At 47.5% G+C, this 18,833-nt stretch overlaps 1 protein-coding gene across 1 annotated transcript in view; it reads left to right on the top strand.

The window, feature by feature from the left end:
- LOC137650994 (centrosomal protein 43-like) overlaps nucleotides 1–18,833 on the top strand; it is a 95,536-nt gene that overhangs the window by 46,580 nt on the left and 30,123 nt on the right. Inside the window, exon 5 of the mRNA XM_068384136.1 lies at nucleotides 13,430–13,680. Coding sequence (XP_068240237.1) covers nucleotides 13,430–13,680 — 251 coding nt within the window. The remainder of the gene's footprint in view (nucleotides 1–13,429; nucleotides 13,681–18,833) is intronic.

The following is an 18,833-nucleotide window of genomic DNA, read 5'->3' as shown; positions in this document are numbered from 1 at the left end:
TCTGTACGGGGAAGAAGGTAAAACGTTTCTAGGGTTTTATTCTTGTCACCAGGCTATGTGCGGTGAGAGATTGTAAACGTAGTTTATTTGAACTAGTGTTTAGTCTCTTTCCTAGCCACTGAATTCTTTATCTTTATATATGTTTTCTGTTGCATTATATGACTGTTTTCGCAATTACTACCTTTTAATGAAGGGTAGGATTGCGTGTTTCAGGTAGAAATCAGTAAAGTTTCGATTTCAGTGAAATAAGTGCAAAACAGAAAATCGAAGTGATAAAGTGATATGCGCAAAGTGTTACAGTGTTGCGTCCGAGGGTTCGTCTGTTCGTGCCTGTCGTTCACCTAGTCCGGGACCTCTTGCAAGCTCCCAAGCCCAGGGGAGAAGTAATGTCGAACGACTTATGGGTTCGTCAGGCCTTGATCAACGAACAGACGTTTTTCCCTCCGTGGTTTCGGGCGTATTTACCCAAGATCGCCCCACCCACACAAAGACGAGAGAGCCCATTTGCTTCTCGTCTGCGGAAGAGGTTTCTCGTAAGAAACCTTGGACCAAGGTCTCGCAGCTTATTAAGCGCAAGTCGGTCCCTTCCGCGCAAGTCCTACGGCCCAGGTGTAGCCACTGGGTCAGTTCGGACTCACTGCAGTCTTCCGATGACTGCACACCTCCTAAGAGAGGCAAAGCGGTACCGCAACAGGCAGTAACACCGTCTGTTGCCGCACCTGCTGCTGTAGACCCTAAGTGGTCTTTGCTACAGTCTATGCAGACACAGTTAGCATCTTTTATGCAGGAGTATCGTGCGGAGAAGGTTGACGCTGCACCCGTTAGCCTACAACCAACCACGGTTGTGCGTACAGTAGACGCTGACGCTACCTGCTCCCGCACTCCGCCTGTGAGAGTTCCACCCATGCGCAGTGTACCCTGCCAGCCGCACGTTGACGTTCACAGACGCACGCTACCCTCCGTTGACGTTCACAGACGCACGCTACCCTCCGTTGACGTTCGCGAGTTACCACAACAACAGGAGGGTGGAGTTAAGTTGCTTTGTTTTGACGCTGTGCTTCAACCTTCGCAACCCACTGTGGTTACCGCTACTCGCCCGCAGCAGACTAGTCAGTCAGGAGTAGAGGCTTCCCCACACAGCTATGGTTGTTGCCAGCTCACAGACTGTCAAGCAGTTACATGACGTTGCCTTCTGGTCTGCTACTAATGCACCAGTGCTGTATGTCCTCACGCACCTGTTGTGGTTGACAGTTCAGTTTTTGACAGTTCACAGACTGTCAAGCAGTTACATAACGTTGCCTTCTGGTCTGCTGCTAATGCACCAGTGAGACCTTCACTGAGATAACCTAGCTTTTCTCGGACAAGGTTCCTGTAGATGAGAAAGTGCTGTTCTCCCTCCTACTGATATTCCTTTGAGGACTCTGTCATTTGGAGAGGAGCCTTAAGCTGCTTAGCCTCCTATGGACTTTAATTAAATCATGATGATTTTTTAAGGATCTTCGTGCGGATCTTGTAACTGCTGCTCCTCGTTCGCCTAACGTCAGAACTTACACTAGGCCTAGCTACTTCGAAGCCGTTGTTGTTAAGCTAGTGCTCTCTCGCTCTCCTAGAGAGCGTTACGTTGGCTAGGCGACTGGTTTTTGCACCAGGAGGAGTTTTAGGGATACAGCCTTTGATTTCCCTTCTTTTAAACTGGCTTATAGAGCGAGAGTCTGATAGGACACGAGAGAAGTTCTCGGCTTGGGAGTTCATGCCTCTGCCCAGGTAGACTTCTCAATTCTGGTAGACTCGCCCTGGCGCCTAGCCAGGAGACGCTCCAAGTTGTTTACAGGTCAACTTCTCAACTTTTGTCGAGCCTTTGAAGTTTTGCTGTACTATTATGTCACACATAACAAGGCTTCCAGGGATGGTAAATGGTTCCGCCTCAGTCGCTAACCCCGTCTGTTGCCACACCTGCTCCCGTAGACCCTAAATGGGCTTTACTGCAAGACATGCAGTCCAAGCTTGTGTCCTTGATAGAGGACTTAAATACGGAGAAGAACCTTCTGGCCAACAACCTTCCAACCGGTTGGTTGTGCGCCCTGTTGACGCTGAGGTATCCTACTCGCGTCTGCCAGTTGAGGTGGTTCCTCCACCGATGCGACCCAGTGTGGGTTGCCAGTCGCACGTTGACGTTAAGCGACGCTTGGAGGTGGTTGTTGACGTTCAGTGTTTCACTAGGAAGACGTTCAACAACCAGCAGAGGTGACTTGTTGTGACGCAGTGCGTCAACCTCAGTAACCCGGTAGTGTGTTGACTGCACAACCCAGACAGTCTAGACAGTTTCGGGTTGACGCTGTACTTCCTCGCGCACCCATGGTTGTTGACAGTTCACAGACTGTGCAGCAGTACCATGATATTGCGTCCGGCTCCGTCACGCATCCACCAGTGCGACCGGATTCAGCGAGTCAGACGTTGCCCACTCCGTTGCCGTTTCCTCATCAGTTTCGGATGAGGAACCCTCTGATGAGGACGTTGCTGAACAAGACGATCAACCCCCAGCCCTGCTATCCATCCAGAAGATGCTGAAGAAGGAACGCTGCCCAGTCAGGCTGTGGATGAGTCTGGTAAGGACACTGTCATCCGTGGATCAATTTGGGTCACTAGGAAGACTACACCTCCGTCCTCTTCTATACCATCTAGCTTTTCACTGGAAAAAGGACAAGACGCTAGAAGCGGTCTCGATCCCGGTTTCCGGAAAGATAAAGTCTGGTCTGACTTGGTGAAAGTACTATCTCAACCTTAGAGAGGGTCTTCCCCTGACTGTTCAGACTCCCAACCACGTTCTCTTCTCGGACGCATCGGACGTAGGCTGGGGTGCGACATTAGACGGTAGGGAGTGCTCGGGATTATGGAACTCGAGTCAAAGGACAATGCATTTCAACTGCAAGAAGCTACTGGCAGTACGTCTGACCTGGAAAAGCTTCAGGTCTCTCCTTCAAGGCAAAGTGGTGGAGGTGAACTCGGACAACACCACGGCTTTGGCGTACATCTCCAAGCAAGGAGGGACCTACTCTCTGACATGGTACGAGATCGCAAGGGACCTCCTCACCTGGTCAAAAGGTCTAGACATTTCACTAGTAATGAGGTTCATCCAAGGCAACTTGAATGTCATGGCAGATTGTCTCAGTCGGAAGGGACAAATAATTCCAACAGAATGGACCCTCCACAAGGATGTATGCAAGAGACTTTGGGCCACCTGGGGCCAGCCAACCATAGATCTCTTCGCAACCTCGATGACCAAGAGGCTCCCAATAGTTTGCTCACCTATCCCGGACCCAGCAGCAGTTCATATAGATGCCTTTCTCCTAGATTGGTCACATCTAGATCTATATGCATTCCCTCCGTTCAAGATTGTCAACAAGTTACTGCAGAAGTTCGCCTCTCACGAAGGGACAAGGTTGACGCTAGTTGCTTCCCTCTGGCCCGCGAGAGAATGGCTCACCGAGGTACTTCGATGGCTAGTAGACGTTCCCAGAACACTTCCCCAAAGGGTGGACCTTCTACATCAGCCACGCGTAAAGAAGGTACACCAAGGCCTCCACGCTCTTCGTCTGACTGCCTTCAGACTATCGAAAGACTCTCGAGAGCTAGAGGCTTTTCGAAGGAGGCAACCAGAGCGATTGCTAGAGCAAGGAGAACATCCACCCTTAGAGTCTACCAATTGAAGTGGGAAATCTTCCGAAACTGGTGCAAGTCAGTATCCGTATCCTCGACCAGTACCTCTGTAACTCAAATAGCTGACTTTCTCTTATATCTGAGGAAAGAACGATCTCTTTCAGCTCCCACTATCAAGGGTTACAGAAGCATGTTGGCATCAGTCTTCCGTCACAGAGGCTTAGATCTTTCCAACAATAAAGATCTACAGGACCTCCTTAAGTCTTTTGAGACCACGAAGGAGCGTCGTTTGGTTACACCTGGTTGGAATTTAGACGTGGTACTAAGATTCCTTATGTCAGACAGGTTCGAACCGCTACATTCAGCCTCCCTGAAAGATCTCACCTTTAAGACTCTTTTCCTGATATGCTTAGCCACAGCTAAAAGAGTCAGTGAGATTCATGCCTTCAGCAAGAACATCGGATTCTCATCCGAAACGGCTACATGTTCTACAACTTGGTTTTCTAGCCAAACACGAGCTGCCTTCTCGGCCTTGACCAATATCGTTCGATATTCCAAACTTATCGTATGGTTGGAAATGAACTAGAAAGAGTCTTATGTCCTGTAAGAGCTCTTAAGTTCTATTTAAAAACCTTTATGAGGCCCGTCTGAAGCTTTATGGTGTTCAGTTAAGAATCCATCTTTGCCTATGTCAAAGAATGCTTTATCCTATTTTATCAGACTGTTGATACGAGAAGCTCATTCCCATCTGAATGAGGAAGACCAAGCTTTGCTGAAGGTAAGGACACTCCAAGTTAGAGCTGTCGCAACTTCCGTGGCCTTTAAACAAAATAGATCTCTGCAAAGTATATTCGACGCAACCTATTGGAAAAGCAAATCAGTGTTCGCGTCTTTTTATCTTAAGAATGTCCAGTCTCTTTACGAGAACTGCTACACTCTGGGACCATTCGTAGCAACGAGTGCAGTAGTGGGTGAGGGCTCAACCACTACAATTCCCTAATTCCATAACCTTTTTTAATCTTTCTCTTGAAATGTTTTATTTTTGTTTTTGTGTTGTCCGGAAGGCTAAGAAGCCTTTCGCATCCTACTTGATTTGGCGGGTGGTCAAAGTCATTTCTTGAGAAGCGCCTAGATTAGAGGTTTTGATGAGGTCCTTTAGTATGGGTTGCAACCCTTCATACTTCAGCTCCTAGGAGTCGCTCAGCATCCTATGAGGATCGCGAGGCTCAGTAAGGAAGACGTACTTAAAAAGGCAGAGTAATTGTTCAAGTCGACTTCCTTACCAGGTACTTATTTATTTTATGTTTGTTATTTTGAATAACTGCTAAAATGAAATACAAAATACTTAGCTCATAATAATGTCAACATGTAATGCTGGTCTCTACCCACCCCCCTGGGTGTGAATCAGCTATATGATCACCAGCTAAGTTTAATATTGAAAAATGTTATTTTCATTAGTAAAATAAATTTTTGAATATACTTACCCGGTGATCATAGATTAAAGGACTCTCCCTTCCTCCCCAATAGAGACCCAGTGGGCCGAGGAGAAAATTGGTTCTGTGTTGACATGGAGTACTTGAGTACCTGCTCGACAGATGGCGCAGTTGATGTACACCCCCACCTGTATAGCGATCGCTGGCGTATTTTGTCCTTAGGTTTTTCTGTCGGGCAGCAGAGCTGACAGCTATATGATCACCGGGTAAGTATATTCAAAAATTTATTTTACTAATGAAAATAACATGTTTTTGTTATTTTGATAACTTCTAAAATGAAATAAAAATTCTTAGCTCATAATAATGTAAACATATTTTGCTGGTCTCTACCCACCCCCCTGGGTGTGAATCAGCTATTATAATCACCGGCTAAGTTAAATATTGAAAAATGTTATTTTGATAATAAAATAAATTTTTGAATATACTTACCCGGTGATTATAAATTAAAGGACCCTCCCTTCCTCCCCAATAGAGACGCAGTGGAACGAGGAGAAAATTGAGTTCTTTGTTTACATTGAGTACTGGGTATCTGGACGACAGATGGCGCTGTTGGGCACACCCGCAACCTGTGTAGCGATCGCTGGCGAATTTTACCTTAGAGTTTTCTGTCGAGCAACAGAGTTGCAGCTATTATAATCACCGGGTAAGTATATTCAAAAATTTATTTTATTATCAAAATAACATATTTCTCTTCATAGAAACAATATTGTGTATACAGTAAGTAGTTTTTGAGAAAATCTTGAGAAATTTAGGAAAGGTCAGGTTCGCTGGCCTTTGCTATGAAATGATTTAATTCACTGCAATGATGAAAGTTCCCCTAACTAGAAATATTGATGGGTATCAAGATTTTTGGCATTTTTACCTCCACCAAGGACATTTTGTTTTCACCTGTCTGTCATTAGCCTAACTCAGAAAGTTATGGATGAATTTTGATAAAAACTTCAGGATATGTCAGAAATGGGTTAATTTAGAAGTGATTAGATCACCATCTGTAAACTATTATTATTATTATTGTGTTTAGATTTTTTGCTTTTACTTTTAGGAAAATGCATTGGCAGATCGTCATGTGCGTGAGATTTTAGAAGGAACGATATACAATTTATTCCTGATAACTGTAGCTGTGTGACAGTTTTCTTTGCAAACCTGCCAATATCCACTTTCTTCTTCTTGTTTAAAGTTTTTTTAAAGGTTTAAATGGCATAGGCAATGGACAATGACATTATCCTGGCTAGCAGGACAGTGCCTTAGAAACTGACCATATATACATTTGATCAGCACCTAAGGCCCCTCTCCATCCAAACTAGGACTAGGCAGTGGCTGCTGAAGACTCGGCAGACATACTTATGGGTTCCACCAAACCCCCTATCCTTAACTCACAAGGATGGTAAGGTAGCAGACACTACAAGAAACTATCGAGCTTGAACGAGACTTGAACTCTAGTCCGGTATATTGCCAGACGGGGATATTTCCAATAGGTCACCACAACCCTGTTCACCATTTTTCAATATTAAACTTACCCGGTGATCATATAGCTGTCAGCTCTGCTGCCCGACAGAAAAACCTAAGGACGAAATACGCCAGCGATCGCTATACAGGTGGGGGTGTACATCAACAGCGCCATCTGTCGAGCAGGTACTCAAGTACTCCATGTCAACACAGAACCAATTTTCTCTCTGTCGTGCCACCGACAAGACCTACTAAATACGCTGTTGTTTTCTGGATTGATTTTCACGTTATTTGGTGAAGTATTCATTTCTGGTTATTAGCTATCGCTGTGCAGAAGTTATCTTCAATACTTCCTTGCATTCTTTTATTGGATTTTGGATTATTTGTTGACGACTTGGATAGATTTTGAATTCCCCCCTTTGACTAATTCAAGATGTCTGACCCTTCTCAAGTCCCCAAGTACAGGAAGTGTAGCGCTAGGGACTGTTCAAGGCGTCTTCCGAAGGCCTCTATCGATCCGCACACCATTTGTTCCAATTGTAGGGGTAAAGCCTGTCAATTGGAAGATCGATGTGAGGAATGCGTTGGGCTTTCGGAATTCGATTTTCAAGAATTCCTGAAATATGCACGTAGGCTAGAGAAGGATAGGATCAGGAGGAGTTTGTCTCGCTCAATTGATTTTTCCTCTCCCCATGCCCCACAACCTATTCCTTCCCCTGTAGTGGTTGCACCCGATCCCCCTGCTAGCTCTCATCAACCTTCGATGGCAGATATGATGCGTGCCATCCAGGCTCTAGGTGAGAGAGTCGAGTCATTGGCGAATGACCGCAATCAACTCATGGCTGACGTCAGGGAGTTGAAAGGTAAAAGTGCAGTGGGAAGTGAAGTGAGTGTTAGTGCAGTGCAAAGTGTCAGTGTTACGCATGAGGGTGCGTCTGTTCGTGCCTGTCGTCCTCCCAGTCCGGGACCTCTTGCAAGCTCCCAAGCCCAGGGGAGAAGCAATGTCGTACGACCAAAGGGTTCGACAGGCTTTAATCAGCGGACAGACGTTCCCTCCGTGGTTTCGGACGTATCTTTCCTAGATCGTCCCACCCACAAGAAGATGAGTGAGCCCGTTCATTCCTCGTCTGCGGAAGAGGTTTCTCGCCAGAAACGATGGACCAAGGTCTCACGGCCTCTTAAACGCAAGGTCCCTTCCGAGCAAGTCCAACGGCCCAGGTGTAGCCACTGGGTCAGTTCGGACTCGCTGCAGTCCTCCGACGACTGCACACCTCCTAAGAGAGGCAAAGTGGTACCGCAACAGGCAGTAACTCCGTCTGTTGCCGCACCAGCTCTTGTAGACCCTAAGTGGTCTTTGCTGCAGTCTATGCAGACTCGGTTAGCTGCTGTTATGCAGGAGTTTCGTGCGGAGAAGGTTGACGCTGCACCCGTTAGCCTACAACCAACCACGGTTGTGCGCCCAGCAGACGCTGAGGCTGCCTGCTCCCACACTCCAGCTGTGAGAGCTCCTCCACCCATGCGGAGTCGACACTGCCAGACGCATGTTGACGTTCACAGACGCACGGAACCCTCCGTTGACGTGCGTGTGCTACCACAACAACAGGAGGGTGGAGTTAAGCTGCCGTGTTTTGATGCGGTGCGTCAGCCTCCGCAACCCACGGTGGTCTCCGCTATCCGACCACAGTCGGGAGTAGACGCTTTGCGCCCCCACTCAGCTATGGTTGTTGCCAGTTCTCAGACTGACCAACAGTGGCATGACGTTGGGTCCAGTGCAGCCACGCATGCACCTGTGCTGCCGGACTCTGCCGTCCAGCATTTACCTTCTCCTTTGCCTCTTCCTCCTCAACATTCAGACGATGGACTCTCTGATGATGACGAAGCTGCACATCTTGACGACCAACACTCGGACATCGACGAACCCAAGACCACGCCTCCCTCCTTAGACTTTAGGAAAGTGCTTGCGCTGTTCAAGGATTTATATCCGGATCAGTTTGTGTCTGCAGCACCACGCTCGCCTCCCTCTGAGTTCGCTTTAGGCATGCAGTCAGCAGCTCCTGCCTTTACGAAGCTCGTACTCGCTCGCTCGTCCAAGAGAGCTTTAAGGGTACTGGGAGAGTGGTTGCAGTCCAAAAAGCAACTTGGGAAGACTACCTTCATGTTTCCCCCGGCCAAGCTTGCTTCCAGATCTAGCGTCTGGTATGCCACGGGAGAAGTTCTCAGCTTGGGATTTCCTGCCTCTGCCCAGGGCGACTTCTCAAGTCTGGTAGACTCTCCCCGCAGGCTGGCTATGAGACGCTCCAAGATTTGCTGGACTCCTTCGGATATGGACCATCTTATGAAAGGAGTTTTCCGTGCATTCGAAGTCTTTAACTTCCTGGACTGGTGTTTGGGAGCGTTGAGCAGGAAGACCTCCCCTTCTGATAAGGAAACTTCCATGCTCATTATGTCCTGCATGGACAAAGCCATACGGGATGGTTCTAGTGAGCTTGTGGCTTCTTTCGTGTCCGGGGTCCTCAAGAAGCGGGATCACCTTTGTTCCTTCTTGTCAGCTGGAGTCACCCCATGTCAAAAGTCGGAACTTATGTTTGCTCCGCTCTCGAAGTGTCTCTTCCCTGAAGAGTTGATCAAGGAGATTGCTGCCTCCTTGATCCAGAAAGACACTCATGACCTGGTGGCGTCATCCGCACGCAAAGTCAACCCTTTGCCCTCCGTGCCTAGACCCAGGATGGACACTCCAGCGTCAAGGTTCATTCCGCCCTTTCGTGGCAGAGCCTCCAGCAGAGGAGGTGCTCATGCCGGAAGTCAACGTGGGAGCAAGAAGAAGGGTTCCAAGTCCTCTAGAGGCAGAGTCTGACTGCCACCTTCTTCAGACAGCAGTGGGAGCCAGGCTCAAGAACTACTGGCAGGCCTGGGAGAACAGGGGCGCAGACGCACAGTCTGTGAAGTTACTCAGAGAGGGGTACAGGATTCCACTCTTGCGCAAGCCCCCTCTAGCAACAACTCCCATCGACCTCTCTCCCAGGTACAGAGAGGAGGACAAGAGGCTAGCTTTACAGCAAGAGGTGTCTCTCTTACTACAAAAGGGAGCGGTAGTCATAGTCCGGGACCATCAATCCCCGGGCTTCTACAACCGTCTCTTCTTAGTGGCGAAGAAGACAGGAGGGTGGAGACCGGTGCTAGACGTCAGTGCTCTGAATGTCTTTGTCACAAAGCAGACGTTCACCATGGAGACGACAAAGTCGGTTCTAGCATCGGTCAGGAAGGAAGACTGGATGGTCTCGTTAGACCTAAAGGACGCTTACTTTCACGTCCCCATCCACCCAGATTCCCAACCTTTTCTAAGGTTCGTTTTCGGGAAGGTTGTATACCAGTTCCAAGCCCTGTGCTTTGGCCTAAGCACGGCACCTCTAGTTTTTACCAAACTGATGAGGAATATTGCCAAATTCCTCCATTTAGCAAACATCAGAGCCTCCCTCTATTTGGACGACTGGCTTTTAAGAGCTGCGTCAAGTCGTCGCTGTCTGGAGAATCTACAGTGGACTCTGGATCTGACCAAGGAATTGGGTCTCCTGGTCAATATGGAAAAGTCCCAACTCGTCCCATCCCAAACTATACTATACCTAGGAATGGAGATTCAGAGTCAAGCTTTTCGGGCTTTTCCGTCGGCCCCCAGTATCAGTCAAGCCCAAGAATGCATCCAGTCCATGCTGAAGAAGGACCGATGTTCAGTCAGACAGTGGATGAGTCTGATAGGGACGCTTTCATCACTGGACCAGTTCATCGCGTTAGGGAGACTCCACCTCCGCCCCCTTCAATTTCACTTAGCTGCTCACTGGAGAAAGGACAAGACGCTAGAAGCGGTCTCGGTCCCTATTTCCGAGAAGATGAAGTCTTCACTGACTTGGTGGAAGAACAACATTCTCCTCAGGGAGGGTCTGCCACTGGCTGTTCAGACCCCCGACCACCTTCTCTTCTCGGACGCATCGGACACGGGCTGGGGTGCGACATTGGACGGTCGGGAATGCTCGGGCACGTGGAATACGGATCAAAGAACGTTGCACATCAACTGCAAGGAGCTACTGGCAGTTCATCTGGCCTTGAGAAGCTTCAAGTCCCTCTTTCTAGGCAAGGTGGTGGAGGTGAACTCCAACAACACCACAGCCTTGGCGTACATCTCCAAGCAAGGAGGGACTCATTCGATGACGTTGTACGAGATCGCAAGGGACCTCCTCACCTGGTCAAGAGATCGAAACATATCCCTAGTAACGAGGTTCATTCAAGGCGACATGAATGTCATGGCAGACCGCCTCAGCCGGAAGGGTCAAATCATCCCAACAGAGTGGACCCTTCACAAGAATGTTTGCAACAGACTATGGGCCTTATGGGGTCAGCCTACCATAGATCTGTTCGCGACCTCGATGACCAAGAGGCTCCCAATTTATTGTTCACCGATTCCGGACCCAGCAGCAGTTCACATAGATGCCTTTCTTCTGGATTGGTCCCATCTAGACCTTTATGCGTTCCCCCCGTTCAAGATTGTCAACAGAGTACTGCAGAAGTTCGCCTCTCACGAAGGGACAAGGTTGACGTTGGTTGCTCCCCTCTGGCCCGCGAGAGAATGGTTCACCGAGGTACTGCAATGGCTAGTAGACGTTCCCAGAACACTTCCTCTAAGAGTGGACCTTCTGCGTCAGCCGCATGTAAAGAAGGTACACCCAAGCCTCCACGCTCTTCGTCTGACTGCCTTCAGACTATCGAAAGACTCTCGAGAGCTAGAGGCTTTTCGAAGGAGGCAGCCAGAGCAATTGCTAGAGCAAGGAGGACATCCACTCTCAAAGTTTACCAGTCGAAGTGGGAAGTCTTCCGAAGCTGGTGCAAGTCGAAATCAGTATCCTCAACCAGTACCTCTGTAACTCAGATAGCTGACTTCCTTTTATACCTAAGGAAGGAAAGATCCCTTTCAGCTCCCACGATCAAAGGTTACAGAAGTATGTTGGCAACAGTCTTCCGTCACAGAGGCTTAGATCTTTCCAACAACAAAGATCTACAGGACCTCCTTAAGTCTTTTGAGACCTCGAAGGAGCGTCGGTTGGCCACACCAGGTTGGAACTTAGACGTGGTACTGAGGTTCCTTATGTCAGCAAGGTTCGAACCACTTCAATCAGCCTCTTTTAAAGATCTCACTTTGAAGACTCTTTTCCTCGTCTGCTTAGCAACAGCTAAAAGAGTCAGTGAGATACACGCCTTCAGCAGGAACATTGGATTTACATCTGAAACGGCTACATGTTCCTTACAGCTTGGTTTTTTAGCCAAAAACGAACTTCCTTCTCGTCCTTGGCCCAAATCGTTCGAGATTCCAAGCCTTTCTAATTTGGTTGGAAATGAACAAGAAAGAGTACTATGCCCTGTAAGAGCTCTTAAGTACTATTTGAGACGTACTAAACCATTACGTGGACAGTCAGAAGCTTTATGGTGCGCCATTAAGAAACCTTCTTTACCTATGTCGAAGAATGCAGTTTCTTATTATATCAGACTTTTAATTCGAGAAGCTCATTCCCATCTGAATGAGGAGGACCATGCTTTGCTGAAGGTAAGGACACATGAAGTTAGAGCTGTCGCGACTTCAGTGGCCTTCAAACAAAACATCTCTGCAGAGTGTAATGGATGCAACCTATTGGAGAAGCAAGTCAGTGTTCGCATCATTTTACCTTAAAGATGTCCAGTCTCTTTACGAGAACTGCTACACCCTGGGACCATTCGTAGCAGCGAGTGCAGTAGAGGGTGAGGGCTCAACCACTACATTCCCATAATCCCATAACCTTTTTAATCTTTCTCTTGAAATGTTTTTTATTGTTGTTTTTTGGGTTGTCCGGAAGGCTAAGAAGCCTTTCGCATCCTGGTTGATTTGGCGGGTGGTCAAATTCTTTCTTGAGAAGCGCCTAGATTAGAGGTTTTGATGAGGTCCTTTAGTATGGGTTGCAACCCTTCATACTTCAGCTCCTAGGAGTCGCTCAGCATCCTGTGAGGATCGCGAGGCTCAGTAAGGAAGACGTACTTAAAAATGGCAGAGTAATTGTTCAAGTCGACTTCCTTACCAGGTACTTATTAATTTTATGTTTGTTATTTTGAATAACTGCTAAAATGAAATACGAAATACTTAGCTCTTAATGTTAACATATATGGTGGTCTCTACCCACCCCCCTGGGTGTGAATCAGCTATATGATCACCGGGTAAGTTTAATATTGAAAAATGTTATTTTCATTAGTAAAATAAATTTTTGAATATACTTACCCGGTGATCATAAATTAAAGGACCCACCCTTCCTCCCCAATAGAGACCCAGTGGACCGAGGAGAAAATTGGTTCTGTGTTGACATGGAGTACGTGAGTACCTGCTCGACAGATGGCGCTGTTGATGTACACCCCCACCTGTATAGCGATCGCTGGCGTATTTCGTCCTTAGGTTTTTCTGTCGGGCAGCAGAGCTGACAGCTATATGATCACCGGGTAAGTATATTCAAAAATTTATTTTACTAATGAAAATAACATTTTTTTCCCTCGCTAGTGTGGCCTTGTAACAACGACATTATAATCTTAAGGAAGCTGGCATTCCTAAGATATAGGAAACAGGTTTTACTGCCGCCTTAACGACCCTAAAAATCCTAGGTTTAAGGTCAAAGTGGGAACTCGGTAGCTTGTCAGTTGCCACCCGCTAGGTACCTACTGTCTCCTTATTGTAAGTTTTAACAGCTGTTATAAGTTTTGCTATTAACATACTCAGGTTTGTATAGTTGCAAAAATGAAATTTCAAAAAAGTTTCTATTTTTCTCCAGATTGAAGATTCCAAGAAGCAAACTGAAAGCCAGAATAACAGTGTTCCTCTGCTTGAAACTGGAAAACCTTCAAATCCTTCTCTTCCACCCCTGAATGAATCCAAGCAATTACTCCAATTAAAAAAATTACCTCTAGATATAATGGAAAAAAATGATGCAGAATTGAAAAAGCTACCTCTAGATGACAATATGACAAATGGCGATGATGAACATAACTCATTAGAATCTCAGAGTGGGGGAAACACCGACAGGTACTATATTATTTATATTATAATTTTTATTAGTATTATTGTTACTATTATTGTTATTACTATTATCATTGTTGTCAACCCAACTATTAATAGAAGTGGATCTTGATCCTCTTACCAGGCTCACATTGAGAATTGAATTTTTTTTTAAAGATCCCCCATATATCAAGTGCTAACCATTGCTGCAATGGAATGTATATCCCTAATAATTTCCTTCAAGATGTATATAACCACCTCTTTTATTCACATTTCTCAATTTTTATTTTTTGTTGATGGTGTAGCAGATAACATCATGTATTGTAAAATTTTTGTGGGACTATATTAAGAAAGGTGGGAAGTGGCATATGACAGGGTGAAAGTGAGAGAAACTGCTGATCTAGTGGAGGAGTGGAAGTTAGTAAAAGGAAATTTTGTTGGGCATGCAAGTGATGTATGTGATAAGAGATTTGTTTGAGGTAGTACTGTATAAGGAAGGATAGTGATGGAATGGAGTAAAGATGAAGGAGGAAGAAAAGAAAGAGGGCATTTGAAGAGTGGCTGCAGAGTAAGTGTAGAGAAGTATGAAAGATATAAAGAAAAATGTGGAAGTAAAACGTAAGGTAGCTGAGACATATAAGGAGGCTGACAGGAGAGGGGGTCAGAGATTGGGTAGTTTGTTTGAAGAGAATAAGAAGTTTTAGAAAGAACTGAAGAGAGTGAGGAAGGGTGGACCGAGGAGTGAAGAGTCAGTAAAATATGAAAATGGAAGGTCATTGAAAGTTTATGGTTGTGGCCGTCTTCTCAGATTATTTTTGAAGCTCCCTGGTAGATTGAATACCAGGGAGCTCTTTATTCTCTAGATAGATGTTATGTAGCCTAAGTTAGGCTATAATGAGCAAAGTTAAGTGAAGTTATTTTGATACAAAACTAAAGAAAGCTTTTTTAATTTTATGGAAGTGAAAGAAAGTTTACTAAACATTCTGTAATCTAAACAAACATGGAATTATGAGAATGTTTATAAGGGGAGATGTATAAAGTTGGGTTTGAGTGTGATAGAACTTTAAAATAATTTTATACTTTGCCTATTTCACGTACCCACCTTCAAAAGTCTGTGGTTGTCAGTATGATGACTGTACGGTAAGATTAATTGAAATTATCATATTTATAATAATATTTAACTCAATACTTACCAGGTAACCATTTATTTCCCTCCTCTCTGCTCAATTTGTAGTGATGTCAAGAGAGTTTTTTTTAGGGGCATAAAAAAACAATTAGAATAGCGCCAAGGTTATCCCTGTGTCGTAAGAGGTGACTAAAAGGGACGAGACGAGGGGGCTGGGAACCCCCTCTCCTGTATTTACAATCATATGAGACATCAGCAAAGAGGTGGAGCTGGGGGGAGAGTGACTGCTCCCCGCACTCTAGTTTTGGGATGTTTGAATGTGCGTGGATGTAGTACGATAGAGAGTAAAAGATGTGAGATTGGAAGTATGTTTAGGAATAGAAGGATGGATATATTGGCCTTGTGTGAGACAAAGATAAAAGGAAAGGGGGAAGTGATGTTTGGTGAAATGTCTGGTAGAGTGTCTGGGATTGAAAGGGGAAGAGCAAGAGAGGGTGTGGCTTTATTGCTGAATGAATGGATGACAGGTAAAGTAGTGGAATGGAAGGAGATATCATCAAGGTTAATGTGGGTAAGGGTTAGGTTGGGTAGGGAATGTTGGGCGTTTGTCAGTGCGTATGGGCCAGGTTGTGAGAAAAGTGAAGAAGAGTGGAATGAGTTCTGAAATGAATTAACCAGGTGTGTAGAAGGACTAGGTAGAAGGAATTATGTAGTTGTCATGGGTGACTTAAATGCTCGAGTGGGCGCTGGAGAGGTAGAAGGTGTCATTGGGAAGTATGGCGTACCTGGTGAAAATGAGAGAGTGGTGAGAGAGTGGCAGATATGTGTTTGTTCCGTAACCGAAATACAAACCACACTATTTAAATAGGGTATTACTTTTGGCGTTGCTGAATGACGAGCCATTAGATTTTTAACGAGGGTTAACTACCCCCTCGCTAGTTAGCGAGAGGGGTAGGGGAGGGTAGCTAGCTACCTCTCCCCCCTCACACACCGGTGAACTGATCCACTTCGCTTTTGGCTCGGGTGATGGTCAGATGTGTCTGCTCTCACCCTCGCATTGACAGCCTTAATCTTTATTCTCTCTTTATCATGCGGAAGTGCCCTGGCCGAGCTTCCTAGCAAGTCTTCAGGAGCAAGAGCAGTCAGGTCATCTTCTTCACGGTCCCCCCCCCCCCCCCCCGCAAGCGCAGAACAGCGCGCTCGCAGGAGGAGGGGAGGTCTTCAGGGAGGTCTAGGCACCAATCTTCTTCCCTTTCTTTTCAGGCAGGCCCTGTGGTATCTATTCCGAAGGATCGCCCGATCCCCTTCCCTCCAGCGGGAGTCTCTGACACTGCGTCTGTCTGTAAGCAGCCATGGTTTGGGTCCCTTATCATAGCTGTCGTCCAGGCTGTTAAGCCTGCCTTCGCTGACTTGGGTCTCAAACCAACGGCAGCTCTGACCCCACTGAAGAGGAAGAGAGGAGTAGAGATCGTGGTGACTTCTCCCAGGGTCAAACTGGCTCCTAAGAAGTCCGTAAGGAAGGCTCCTTCCCCCCCCCCAGACGTTCTCTCCTTCTCCTGTGGAAGAAGCTTTTCCATCCTCAGGGGAATCTACCGAGGTGAGACCTTCTCCCACTGCACCAATGGGAGAAACCCCACCGCGAGTAGGAGAATCGTCCCATGTTGGGACGGAGAAGAACCCTGAGACTTCGTTGCTGGAGTCCTGCATCCCTCCTAGAAGGGAACCGAAGGACTCGAAGACTATCCCGAAGTCGTCTTCCAGGATTCGACCAGAGCCAGCGAGACCCCAGGAGAACGTCCACGTGTCCCCCCAAGTAGAGCATCTGGGGACAGGAGACTTTTCTGCCAGTTCACCAGGAGGAGAGCAGCAAGAGTCAGAGCATGCCTTCTGGCAAGTTTTGACTCTGATGAGGCATCTCAACGGGTTCAAGGACCCTGAGATCGCCCCTCTTGAGGGCAAGGACACGGTCCTGGACCGAATCTTTGGCACTCAGAAACCCACTAAGGCCAGTGTGGTTTGCCTTGGTCCCAAGAGGTGAAAAGTGCCAGGGATAAGGTTGAGGGCCAGCTCTCCGAGCTCGCCTCCTCCAGCCGTTCCATTGCTGGCAACAAGCTCCTCCCACCTCCTCGTGTTCAACACAGGAGGTATTTTGAGATCATGGAGGAGTCTTGTTTAGCTCTTCCGCTCCACCACTCTGTGGAAGAGCTTACCAGGGGTCTCTCTCTTGAGAGACTCTCTAGCCGGCAAGTGACATTTTCGGCAACAGAGATCCTGAGTCAGGAGAAGGTCGCAAAGTGTGCCATGCAGGCCACTTCGTGGCTGGATGTCTGGCTGGGGTCTCTGGGCATCCTGCTGCGATCCGAAGATCTGTCCAAGGAGAGCACCAGGAAGGCCCAGGAGACCTTCCTCCTTTCGGGCACACGCACCAGTGAGTTTCTGGCCCGCCAAGTCTCAAACTTGTGGGCAAACTCGATCCTGAAGCGACGTGATGCGGTGACCGAGAGGTTCCACTCGAAGGTCCCAGCCGTGGATGTCTGCAAGCTCAGACACTCTTCCCTCCTGGGAAAGAGTTTGTTTGAGCCCAAGGAGGGCTCAAACAAACTCAACAACCTCGCCAGTCCAAGACGACGAAACCGGCAGCAGCAGCAAAGACGACGGTGTCCAAGCAGCAGCCCTTTCCTGTCAAAGACAAGAAGGGCAGAAAGTCCTCCAGGGGAGGCAAGAATCCTAGAGAGAGTGGCCGAGGCCGCAAACGCTAGGATTGGCAATCCCCCTGCATGTCCACCAGTGGGGGGATGCCTGTAAAGTTTCGCATTCAGGTGGCAGCAACTCGGGGCCGATTCTTGGACGATCTCCGTGATCAGTCAGGGATATCGCGTCCCGTTCATAACATCTCTTCTTCCCCTGACAGCGAATCCAGTGTCGTTGAGCTCCTATACCATGGGATCGGCAAAGGGGCTAGCCCTACGGGCAGAAGTCGAGACCATGCTGAAGAAGGATGCTCTCCAGGAGGTCGTCGACGGCTCCCCAGGCTTCTTCACTCGACTCTTTTTTGTAGAGAAGGCGTCTGGAGGCTGGAGACCAGTCATCGACCTCTCAGCTCTGAACAAGTTTGTCAAACAAACTCTGTTTAGCATGGAGACAGCAGACACGGTCAGACTTGCAGTGAGACCGCAAGACATCATGTGTACACTGGATCTGAAGGACGCGTACTTCCAGATCCCAATCCATCCGTCTTCCAGAAAGTACTTGAGATTCAGCCTAGACAACAAGATCTACCAGTTGAAGGTGCTGTGTTTCGGTCTCTCCACAGCACCGCAGGTTTTCACCAGAGTGTTCACCCAGATATCTTCGTGGGCACACAGGATCAGCATCCGTCTCCTCCGTTATCTGGACGACCGGCTGATGCTGGCAGACTCGGAATCGACCCTTCTTCGACACCGAGACAAGCTTCTGGGACTTTTCCAAGATCTAGGGATCGGTAAATCTCGAGAAGTCTTTTCTGCTCCCATCTCAACAACTGGTATATTTAGGCATGATATTGGACACCAATCTCCACAAAGCCTTTCCATCAGACGACAGGATAGCAAGGCTGACGAGGGTCGCAGATCCTTTCCTCAGACGAGAAGAGCTTCCAGCCCAATCGTGGTTACGTCTCCTAGGTCACCTTTCCTCCCTAGCCCGTCTGGTTCCAAACGGCCGCCTCAGGATGAGATCCCTGCAATGGCGGCTCAATTCTTGGTGGAATCAAGGCCACGATTCGCCGGACCTTCTGGTCCCCATGGGCCCTGTGGAACGGACGGACCTTCAGTGGTGAGTGACCGACGAAAACCTCCGAAAGGGAGTGGATCTTCTCGTCCTCCCCCCGGATTTGATGCTGTTCTCTGACGCTTCAAAAGAAGGGTGGGGGGCCCACGTTCTGAACCACAGGATCTCAGGCCTATGGTCAGAATCAGAAAAGTGCCTCCACATAAATCTGCTAGAAATGAAGGCCGTATATCGGGCACTTTAACAGTTCCAACAGACCCTGGCGGGTCATTCCGTGGCGGTGATG

Source organism: Palaemon carinicauda, chromosome 1 (assembly GCF_036898095.1).
Source record: "Palaemon carinicauda isolate YSFRI2023 chromosome 1, ASM3689809v2, whole genome shotgun sequence".
NCBI lineage: Eukaryota > Metazoa > Arthropoda > Malacostraca > Decapoda > Palaemonidae > Palaemon > Palaemon carinicauda.
Note: the sequence above shows the minus strand (reverse complement) of the source record. Positions and strands in the feature narration are given on the sequence as shown.